Source organism: Hesperophylax consimilis, chromosome 12 (assembly GCF_061612785.1).
Source record: "Hesperophylax consimilis isolate HC1 chromosome 12, BYU_Hcon_1.0, whole genome shotgun sequence".
Classification (NCBI taxonomy): Eukaryota; Metazoa; Arthropoda; class Insecta; order Trichoptera; family Limnephilidae; genus Hesperophylax; species Hesperophylax consimilis.
Genome location: NC_142847.1, coordinates 25,314,347 through 25,326,822, shown reverse-complemented (window position 1 = coordinate 25,326,822; position 12,476 = coordinate 25,314,347). Strand labels below are relative to the sequence as shown.

At 33.6% G+C, this 12,476-nt stretch overlaps 1 protein-coding gene across 1 annotated transcript in view; it reads right to left on the bottom strand.

Annotated features, from left to right (window-relative positions):
• Nucleotides 1-1,193: 1,193 nt before the first annotated feature.
• The window catches only part of LOC149419375 (uncharacterized), a 114,147-nt gene continuing 102,864 nt past the window's right edge, over nt 1,194-12,476 (bottom strand). The window contains exons 3-4 of the mRNA XM_089638259.1: nt 7,094-7,307; nt 1,194-6,000 (exon numbers count right to left, since the gene is read on the bottom strand). Of these exons, the coding sequence (XP_089494385.1) occupies nt 5,913-6,000; nt 7,094-7,307 (302 nt within the window). The 3' untranslated portion in view covers nt 1,194-5,912. The remainder of the gene's footprint in view (nt 6,001-7,093; nt 7,308-12,476) is intronic.

The window sequence follows — 12,476 nt, the reverse complement described above, 5'->3', positions numbered from 1 at the left end:
AAATAACCATAAATGAGAAATCGCTCTTAACCTCTTGTGTGCTGCCGTATCCAATAAGCACAATCAAAATAACCATAGATGAGAAATCGCTCTTAACCTCTTGTGTGCTGCCGTATCCAATAAGCACAATCAAAATAACCATAGATGAGAAATCGCTCTTAACCTCTTGTGTGCTGCCGTATCCAATAAGCACAATCAAAATAACCATAGATGAGAAATCGCTCTTAACCTCTTGTGTGCTGCCGTATCCAATAAGCACAATCAAAATAACCATAGATGAGAAATCGCTTTACTTCTTGTGTGCTCCAATAGGCACAGTAAAAAAAAAATCGTTTCTGGGGAAACTACTTATAGAAGATTATAAACTATTTTTATAAATATATTCCACAAGACTATAATTTACAAAAACATGTTATTATAAAAATGGAATCGACTGGCGGACGGCGAAAATTTGGCATCAGGCACACAAAGAGTTAATTGGATGCATCAGCGATGTAAATAACATAATTCAGCGCTTTAGGTACGAGAAGGTGATGAGCTTTATTTGTTTTTTCACATAATCATGCACAAATTAAACCGTGGATCATTGAGGAATCAAGCCTCTGTTTAACACCCTGTGGGGTTAAGCGTTCCCAGGAGAGTTTAATAATAGCAATGCTACATAATACATCGTTGCTGCCGTGTTATGACAAAACCATGCAACCCAAAAAAGGAACAATTCGAGTTACACAAATTTTCCACTACTAAAATCTAGGTAAGGAAAGTATGTAAAAAGATATGTGAATGTGGGCAGATGGATGAGAGTGGAATTAAATAAGCAATCGGTAGTTTGCTTGTTGTTACCATCGCGGAGCAAACATCACCTCTTCCTTTCTACGAACGTCGAACAAGCAACTTCATTTATCTCTATCTCTCACAATGCCAGTTATGCAGTTCTAAAGTTAGCTGCAATGCCACGTGCCAGTTAGCTGCAACATTTATTCTCCTAATAAACAACATTCAAAGAAGTTTCATATAGCAATAATTATTGCAATCCACTTGCTCTTTAGAGTCTGAGCCACAAAATCTATGAACAAAAAATGCCCCACTTTTCCTTTGATTCCTTCAGTGATTATTATAACAGCTTGAGATTGATAATTTAACATTACTTTGATGAAAAAATAAGGCAGAAAAGGAAAAGAATAAAACAAAAATTAAGTCTTAGCTTTATTTTTGAACAGAGAGCCAAACAGATAAAATGGTTTTCAAAATATTAGTTGGATTAATTATTTACCTCAAAATACAATACATACAATGAAATTCAAGTGTCCTGCATTAAGTACTCAACATGCAAACTTGTACAATTGAGGAGCTCGATGCGATAACAACTTAAATGCGTACAAGCTGTTTTTGCTCCCATCGCCTTTTATGTATATCCAATCCCTTTATTATCTGCTGGGTAAACATTACTTCTATGAGTTTACAGAAGTTATACGCAAGTTACAAGTGAATATCGCATTTCAAAAAACTTTTAATGAATTTTACACAAAACTACAATTTTCATGCATAAGTTGTTGTTGCATTCAAGCTCCTAATGTATTACTTTACAAGAACTACAAGTAAGTTTTTTCAGTAATAATTAACAAACATATTTAATTTCATATTAGTATGCAATATGTACTATGTATTTTCAAATATATTTTTTGACAAAAAATTATGCAAATTTGCTCCCGCAAAGTAACCAATTTGCAGATTCAGTACAATCCAAGAACATTTCGAAATTATAAATCTTGCATGAATACACACAATAGGTACATGTTACAATCAGATAAAGATTCATAAGCTAACCAAAACATTGATTCAAATATTAATTGGATCAAAGACAACTCTTATTTTTTATAATATACTTGTAAATATTTTTTTCATCTTGAACTAGTCCCCTATCTTGGAATAAACTCTGTTTTTTTTTTACGTTTTGGCCTTTCTCCCACAACACGGGAAATATTTGTCACAGTAATACTAGTTCAAACCAATAAACCCATCCATAGTGTCTGGGCACAATATGGGACACCTGCACTTATTTCCCAAAATATATTCCAACGCTTAAGTCAATTAAATATTTGCGAGTGCATACAAAAATACAGATACTCTACATTTAAATGAATTGAGCTTAATTAGAAAAAGAAACATTAGTTGTAATATGTAATAATAATAATAATATTATTTTCTATGTTCACAGATACAGATGGACATTTATATAGTATATTATAAAAAAAACTTTGTGCATTAACAGATATAAAAATGCAAAACTAAATTAAATAAATTGCATTGAAAATTAGATACACAACACAGTATGAAAAACAGTATGTATGTACATTGTTTTTAATACATATAATTGAAAGAAATGGTTTCATATTTCCATTTTATATTTTTTGTTTACCCTAAAGAAGCTTAGATAGAAAAATATTTATAATCACCTGTCAAAAACATTATCATTTATTTTGTGGACAAAGACAATCTTGATATTTAAAAAACAAGCATAGTTTAGTTACTTTGATAAATAATAACACCCAATTAATCACATTCAATTATTGAAGCACTCAAATTATAAATATGTATTGTTTTAAGTAAATAAGGTTATTTATACGTTATTATATGTACCTTCAACCTACTTCACGACCTTTAACAGTTCAAAGAAATATTTCACACAATTTGTTTTCATAAAATCATCAAAACAATTCATTAAATCAACATTAACCCTAAAACTCTAACCAACTACGATGGTATGACAGGTGGTTGAAAGAAATTATTTCTCCCACTGCACTGGTAGTGGATAGTACTTAAGACAGTTTATAAATATTTTGGATAAACTTGTCTTATTCCGCTGCACGCTCGATACGAAAAAAAAAAATTATAGCACTTGGTTTCAACTTAATTACTACAAGAAATAACTATTTATGTGGTGGCAGATGATAAAAGGTGAATTAAAGTTCCATTGTTTTCTCAATCAAAGTAAAGTTATCAAGTTAGTAAATACACTCTAAATAGTATAAAACAAAGTCACTATCCGAGCATCTGTCTGTTTGTGCGCTTAGTTCTTCTAAACTATGCAACGGATTTTGATAGGGTGTTCACTATCGTTTAGAGAATTTCTTCCGGAAGGTTTATGTACAGGGTGCGCCAGAGAAACTTACTTATTTGAAAAAATTCCCGACCGTTGAGTTGGGCAGGTAGAGGGGCGGGAGGGGGCGCATCTGGAGGAAGACGTCCCCAAGTTTGTTTCCCATTCTCGTCAGTTGCCATTATGCTGTGGTCTAGAGAGCAGCGGGCATGAATTTGCTGCGACAACATTTCCCCAACCGCCTCATCTCTCTCTGAGACGATCTCCCATGGCCGGCGCCCTCTCCGGATTTGACTCCATGTGATTTTTTTATGGGGTTATTTGAAATCCCTTGTTTATGTCGATCGACCACGGACCATAGATCACCTGAAGAACAACATTCCTGATGCTATTGCCAATATTCCGATTGATATGCTGAGAAGAGTGGACGAAAACTTCAAAAAACGACTTAACCAGTGTATAATGAGGGTCGCCATTTAAAAGATGTAATCTTTAAAACAGTATGAAAAAAAACTTGGTACATTGCATTTTCAAATAAAAAAAGAATTACAACAATAACTACAGTGCTTTTGTTTTTATTGAACTTTCAAATAAGTAAGTTTCTCTGGCGCACCCTGTATATAATACAAGGATATTATATTTATTGAAAGTAGAGAAAAGTCAACAAAAACTAAACCCTAAAAACCTATTTAGTGAGACTATCATGTGCGACTTAAATACTTGTAAACATAGACAATTTTAAATAAAAAGTTGTATTTTTAACGAGCAAACAAAGGCATGAAGCGGAATTCGACAAGTTTACCATATTTTGTTATTCTTCCAGAAGAATACCAAACTACAAAAGTTGGATATTACAATAATCGCGGTTGAGAAAATTTTTCAACACAAAATAGGTGTTTTCCAGTTTGCAGCAGTATAATCAGTCGAAAACAAAACTTAACAGCTGCAATAAAAGAGAAACACAGGAATGTCTATCAATATTTACTATTTTCTCGAACTAGAAGCAAATGAATGGAATGGTTTTATAAATATTTTTTTCTTAACTTCAATACACAATTCAGCATTTTTCAGCACTCTAATCATTATTATTGAATGCAATACTTTGTGTTACACTAAACGCAGATCTAAAATTCTGATGTCCCTAGGACAAACAAATATGTAATGTAAGAAAGAAGTCTTCAATAATTAATTTTAATTACCGATTAAAACTGTTCAACAGCTATTTATTTATCTGGTGATAAAAATTATTAAATTGAGATTGTTGCACCTAACAAATTTTTTTCTTACTACAACAGGAATTAAGCAATGATACTTAAGCAATATGCACACTACAATCAGACAGGTTATTTGCATTCCTTTATGCTAAGGATTATTTTATACAAAATTAAAGATGAAAAGGTATTAATGATGTTTAATAACTGAGATCTCAATACCAAATATTTTACAGACATAACATGGTTTGCAAAAGGCCAAGCACAAATATTGCTGAAAATTTTTATTCTAGGTTAAAAAAAAATCATAAAATAAACTTGCCAAGCACAATCAGTCATTTCTGAGGAATATTTAAGCAAAAGAAATTAAGGACGGGTTGTTTCATAGAATTTGAACAATTCTTCAAATTTCAATTAACTTTGAAATTTGATGAATTGTTCAAATTCTCTGACACAACCCATCCTAAGTATTTCCATAGTTGAATTCGTTAGGATACTGAATATTTCATTGTCAATATGGTTACATATTCCAAAAATACTCTAAAACAAATTCCAAATTGAACAAAAAATGCGTATTTAACATCAATTATTATTAAATTAAATTATTTGAAAGATATTTATTCAACAAAACAAACAAATTTTAATTTGCATTCATGTGCTGTAGCATAAATAAATTTATAATCAATTCATCGTTGAAGATAAAATAGTTTTTTTATTTTTTTTTTATTGTCGCACACGTAAATTCTAACCCATCCCATACCCTCTACTGTACAGATACTCTGTTATATTTTTTCCTACCGTGATATGTGTTTATATTTTTGCTTTGCAAGTACATAATATTACGTGCGATTAATCACCAAGGACACAGAACACAAAACACATAGTCAGTTGTAATCATTCCAACGGTATTGCAGATTCTTTGCAATCTAAAAGTTTCCTGGTGAAAACTAACTTCATTCTTTAGCAAATAAAGAGTTAATACCTACTAATGGAATATTATAATACGTTAAGATCAAAAGTATCTAACATTTAATCGTTGCAGTAATATGCATTAAATGGTGTTACATATTTGAGAGCAGCAAGAAGAAACGTTAATGAAACTGGAATGAAATGATACGATAAAAATACACACTTCTTAAAATGTCAAAAATGGCCACAATATTTTTGTTGGAACTAAAACATAAGATCATGTTTCCTTAGCCTAATAAGTTACAATAATCATATATTATTACAGAGTAGTATACATCTTACAATGTTGTCTTTATTTGAAGGATTACATTAATATTATTAAACGCTCAAATCTAACTAATTTCCCTTAAACCTACATGAGATTAACACGAATTACCGCACTAGCCAGAATATAACACAATGTTTGTAATAATTTTTTAAAAATAAAATAACTTGCGTTATATTTGCGGACTTGTATAAAAGCGTCCGATAAGAAAGAGAATACTGACATTTGAGGGCGGCATCCAATTGGAAGTTGGTTATATTGGGGCTAGTGTGGTATTTATGATTGGACAGCATTCCCTGATGTGATGGTTGGTTAGAGGGTATATGTAGAGGATATACCGCCTTGTGGTGCAGTAAGTGAAAGTGATTTAGGCCTCCTCCACGTTCTTGAGGGGGCGGAGCACTATCCGGGGGTCTGACTCCAGCATGCGGTCGCTCTCTTCAGCACTGCTCAGGCTGGAAAAGAAAAAGATTTTTTGAATGAACAGTAATTGGATTCAGGAATACGTTTCTGCATATCGATCTACAGGGGTAAGTTGAATTTGGTCTTTGTCACTTCCAGCTGAGACAAAAGGTGTTAAATGTCATTTCAGGAAGCCTAACGCAGCAATAGATGTACATAGTGATGGATCCAGAGCAAAACACAAAAACCATATAAACTAGGACATTCATTCCCACTGCCATTAGAGAATGGCAACATAAAATATGTCAATTTATCATAACATAACACAATATTGTATAAAATAGGTTTTTTTCTGTGATTTGAGTTAAAAAGATTGACTACTCTAAAATACAAATACTGTAAGATTAGGTTCGACCGGTTAGTGGCTGAGTTGGCATCGCGTTTGAGTCCCATCCAGGCGTTGTGTGTTCAATTCCTTTCTTTGCTTCCTGTGGTGGTAATATAAGGTTTTCTAATATTGTCAGGTAATTCGTAACTCGGCAATATTTAAATTTCTTTTTTTAAAAAAAGGTTACATTTGTTTTTCTTCAATTTTCTGTTCTGTCACTGTTCCGTTTTGTCATGGAACCTTACAGCGCAGTAAATTGTAAATATTTTTGACAAATTTTTGTAAGTTAACAGATTTTTTATTTAAAATTGAGCAAATTTAATCTGCTTTAAAAAGTATTAAACATTATTTGTCGAAAAATTAGTCCTATAGGATAAAAATTGACAAAAACTATAAATATATATATTTTTTTAAAGGGCGGAGACGGTTTACACGTAGTTCCCGTGAGCACTTAGTCCATAAACCCATTGTGCTATCTCCCATTTTACCTCAATCCTTTAACAACAACCCAGTTCCTTTAATAAAGTTCACCAGGGTCGTTTTGGGTATATGGCTATGTCTTCTGGTTCTACTGTATGTCTCCCCAGGTATCTGAGCCTAGTTCCCACCAGAGCAGGACATTGGCACCATAGGTGAATTGGAGTCTCTTCATCCTTTTCACTAGCTGTACACCGCCACGCGTTACTGTCTGTGCAGATGGAGAAACAATAGCGCGTGTTTGCTTTTAGTAAATAATAATAATAGAAGTGATAACTCACCAATCCTTGTTGTCCATGAGCTGCCTCCGCTCGTCGTCGGCTGGGGGCGCGTCGCGCACGGGCGCGTACTGCGCGGCCACCAGCGGGTCCGTGCTGGGGTTGGGCTGACCGCCCAGCGCGCCCGCGCCGCCCCCGCCGCCGCCCGCCTCGCCGCCCACCCCGCCGCCCTTGCCAAACACGCCGCGACGCCGCACCACCAGGTGCATGAAGGCGCCTGAAATAAACAAACATTATATATGTTACTAAGGCTCCGTTATAATTAGTCGGCGTAAGCGACAGCTGTGAATATATTTAATAAACAGGACTTATTTAAAATACCAAAGATCTCTCGACATCTGACTAAAGTAGCAATCAAAGAATAACTGAATTTTTCATACCTATAAACATGTTAACGGCAATATGAAGATAATATATATTATTTTTATTTTTTGTAATAACTTTATTGAGTAAAACCTCAAATTGTAATATTTAATTATTGAAGACAATATTAGCGATTTCTAAACGAAAATCTGAAACAGAAAAATCAGAAAAGGATACGGTCACATCTAGGATTAGAAACCAGGACACTTGCCTTGCCGGGGCACCGCTCTACCACTGAGCTAGTACCGTAATGGCGAGGGGTAAAATCAACTGTTGAAGAACGAAGGGAGTAAGGCTGACTGTGATTCGTCAATAAATCAATCTGACAGTAAATAGGCATCTCGCATTATAATATCACCATTTACTTCTTAAAAGTAAAATCTGCTTTTGAATGAATAGACATTTTTACATGGGAGCGCAAATTACTCGCCACGTTATGAACTAATTCGCGAAGTCCAAATTCGGCAAAAAAATTCGGTTCTATTTTCAGAGTCGAATATTTCGTTTAAGTATTTAGTTAAGACACTTTTATAAATGTTCATAATTTACTTCCCAGCAACCAACCAGCTTTGTGTTTCGCGTCCAGACGTTTCTCGATGTGATAGTATATTATGTTTCTACAACTGATTCATATTATACGATGTGAATATGCTTAAAATAAAGTAAAATAATGCTTATATATGGAATGTAATACGACAATTGGGTTTATTCTCTTTTTCACATCTATTTTTACAAGTTTTCATAGCATAAGTCAACATTTTGCCGTGTTATTTCGTAAAATGAACCGATGATGCCTCGACCATAGTTCGCACAAGAATGATGACGTCACGTTTTCAAATTTCACTTGAGGCCATACGCGAGCACAGCCGGCTCCAATGGAACCGGTATGGGGAGTGGGGATAATACGCTTTTAATCACTGAGGGCAGGTCTACTAATATTCATATGTCTATGATGTTAATTAATGATGTCTTTCGCGAATTGAGTTTTTTTAAATTAACTGGGAATTTATACATGTTATAAATTGTATTGTTAATATTTTGTAATGTATTATTACTAAATAAATAAAAGGCTCAAGGAACTAAGGTTTTTCTTTTGTTACAAAAAATTTAATTTTTATTATTATAAACCTTTTTTTACAGCATTTAGGCATAACCCACGAAAATTTGCAAAGCTTTTAGCTTCTTTAACATCCGTCGGTAGTTCATTATATATATAGGTTACCGAAATTAAAAAAAAGAAGAGAAACTTCCGCAACATGACATCGATTCTATTCATATAAATCAATTCAAAAGTACAAAAATGAACTACACAAAAGTTCCGAGTACACAAAAGTACCGAGTACACAAAAGTACCGAGTACACAAAAGTACCGAGTACACAAAAGTTCCGAGTACACCAAAGTATAGAGTACACAAAAATCTAACAGTTGTCAATTGATATCTGCGATCATTTTTCGATTTTATGCACATATTATTTTCAAAGATCATTACATGACGACCATAACCTAACCTGACCTACTATTCTTATATACTATTATCATAATATCATATAGATCACGACAATATGTACATGAAAATATTACATGATTTATGCTGACTTGCCCTTTGGCCGTTCAACGCCGATACCTATTAAAAAAAAAAACTACAAAAACGGGAAATAAAAATAAATTAGATCCATGACCTTGACCTACTATTATATTTCCGATCTATACAAGGCTAATAACAATTTTTACTAAACGTTTTTTTTACAATAAAAAAATAATCTTAGGTTTACATTTTGTTTTTACAGGAGAAGGAGAATATTTTAACCTAAACGATACTAGCGAAAAAATACTGCGTAATAAAAACATTATTATTGAATCGATAAGTCACGGAACACGGAATGTGGCTACAGAAAGCTAATATAGTTTTCGAAGGGCAGGTCCTACGATTAATGATGTATTTGGTTTTCATAAGACCCCCGGTTAAGGCGACGCAATGCGAAGTAATGCAAAAACATGTGTTTTTATTTTGAAAATTTGATCGCCTAGAAATATTACAGGTGCTGCGAGTTCAACACATCTTGGCTTTTGCTTTCGAACTTTATTAATAAGACTTTTTATAAGCCTAGAAAAAGGTACCAGGCCTGCAAAAAATACTTAGAAGTGTAAAATCTCGTACTTACGAACACCCTTTCGGATATGGTTTCATTGTATAATGTGGGCAATTAAATTCTTTAATAAGTTCATCAAAAATAACTACTATTTAACATATTTCAATACACATATGTGCTATATTTAGGATAAAAGATAGTTCGTAATATTTTTCTAAGTCCTCCTCACCAGGGGTTACTGTGCAGAGGCAGACTAGGTTTTATTCAAATACTGTTTGTTTCAGATCCTATGTATAGGGTTTTCCAATAAGAGGTGTTATTTTGATATTCAATCGTAAAAGATCAATGGTTTCGTTGCTTGTGTGGTACGTAGCGCCGCCTTGTTGAAAGAAAACGTTGTCCAGATCAATACCATCTAATTCCGGCCATAAAAAATCATTAATCATCTCTCGATAGCGCAATCCATTCACCGTAACTGTTGCTCCAGCCTCATTTTCGAAAAATTAAGGTCCAATGGGTCCGCCGGACCATAAACCGCACCAAACAGTCACACGTTGAGGATAGAGAGGCTTTCCGAGCCCCAGATCCGACAATTTTGCTTGTTGACGAAGCCACCGAGGTAGAAATGGGCCTCATCACTCAAGACGATTTGCATTTGATTCACTCAAGTGAATTTTAATAATTTCAATGCGTTGTTGAAGCGTGTATCGTTCCATTTTTATTAATGGCGTAGTTTTTACTTGTCAAATGTCAAAAAGTGACAGCTTCAAAAGTAACATCTACCGAAATAGCGGGATATTCAAAATAACACCTCTTATTGGAAAACCCTGTAGTTTTGTTTTCAAAATATTGTATAATTCGTGTCCTTTGATTTCCACGAGCCATTGATTTGTTTTTTAAAATAATTTACATTATCCGTCTTCTTTATTGCTTTTGGAAGTGAATTATAGAGCTTAGTGGAAAGGTATCTGTAATTCCTTAGTCCAAAAAGCAGTTTTAAAATATTGCAAATTGGTAACATTTCGGCATTTGGCGAAAGGATATAAAAACAATAATCTAATCTAATCGCGCAAAGAATATTTAATGTTAAAGTATGTTTATGTTCTATTTATTTTTTAAACATTTTTTTTCATTTTATTTATTGCGTATATATTTAATTTAATATACATATATATGGTAAACAATCAAAAGCGGCTTTAATTCTCTATAATCCATGATATCAATCAGAAGCTTGAATACCACTGGCCCACTGGCAATAATGTGAACGGGTAATGAATTGATTGTTTGTATTTAATCAATAAAAGTATCCAAGTCTGCAAATGATCGATAAATACAATCAGACCCCTTACCAGGTGCACTTCATGAATAAGTTGGTATCTAGTACCTACCCACTGAATTATGTACCAACCAAGTATAAATAAGTATATTGTGGTGTCGTATTTTCTATTCTACCAGGCAATACTGTTACTGTAGTCAGAACTCTGAGCGCTATTCTCTGAAACTGTAAGCAGGTACCTACTCTGTTATATTGCTTGTTGGTCGCCAACGCGAAACTTGCTGTACTGGCTGGAAGATAATAATACTAACATTGTGATATGGTCTCTGGTAATCGGATAAGACAAACTACATTATCAATGTCATTATTGGCGTTAATAAACAGGACGCCATGTTCACCATTTCAAATAATTGCAGATCTTGTTTTAACTTTTAGCATCACGTTGACATTGCAACAACGGTACCATCTTTTTTAACGCTTTAGTTCTAAATACTGTTTTGTCATTTTATCAAAATATGTTAAAAACTCTAAAAACAAAATGTCACATGTCAAGTTTGAGACTTTTTAATACAATATCAATATAATCCTACAGTCAACATTAAATTAAAAAAGTCAAAGTAATCGATATTTGAGCCAGTACCTACATCAACCTACACGTAGATACTGGATAGCGATGGCTTAGAATTAAATATTGTGTCTCAAATTTAAGTCAAAAATGAATTACTGAAATGTACTACAATTTGCCTATATTCTTGTGGGGTCAAATATTGCATCTCCTAAACCTACCGTCCCAAAATGTACACACATTGTAAATGTTTGCAATGTTTTTACGGGCAAATATTCTACCTCCTTTACTTTATCTTCGTGCGAAACGAAATTCCATGTCAAAATATTGCATTTAACAGTTAAAGATACTATAAACTTATTTATGTATCACAAAATCTAAATTTAGAAGGTTTGCAAACTTCCAATTTCAATTTTGGAGAGATTACGATTGATGGAGATACAATATTTAAACTCTAAGCCATCGATAGCTCCCTTTAGCACGCCGTATTTCTTTGACTGTAGTCCAATATGTTTGGCGATAGTTTCTGGTCTCCTGGTTCTTCAACATCGTATTTAACTCCATACCCTTCTACACTTCAAAACGGAACATAGATTAATCAGATTTTCTTCAGAGTTATCACATTTCCTGCAAATATTCATGCTTTTTATTCCCAATTGCTGCATATGCCTTTCCTGGGGTGATAGGGCTCTGCCACACGTACACTTCGGAGCGGCGGTATCACGCGCCACTCCAGGCCGCCGCGCAGATAACTAGTCCGAAACAGAGATGTGCAAAATGGGTACCAAAACCATTTGAAATGCAAAATGGAAATGGGTCAAAACTTTTCCATTTTAAAATGCAAAATGCAAAATGGTTTTTAGAAAAGCATTTCAAATGCAAAATGCAAAATACCTATTTTCAAAATGCATTGAAAATGCAAAATGGTTTCTCAGGTCAAACAATTAAAATAATTATAGAGTTTTTAAACAATTTTGTCATTTAATAATGGACATCAATGTAGAACAAACATATTACATGATGGTAAATCCAAAAACACCACGACTACAGATTATGAAACCACAAAAAATTTGCGCGGGACTAATGTTGCC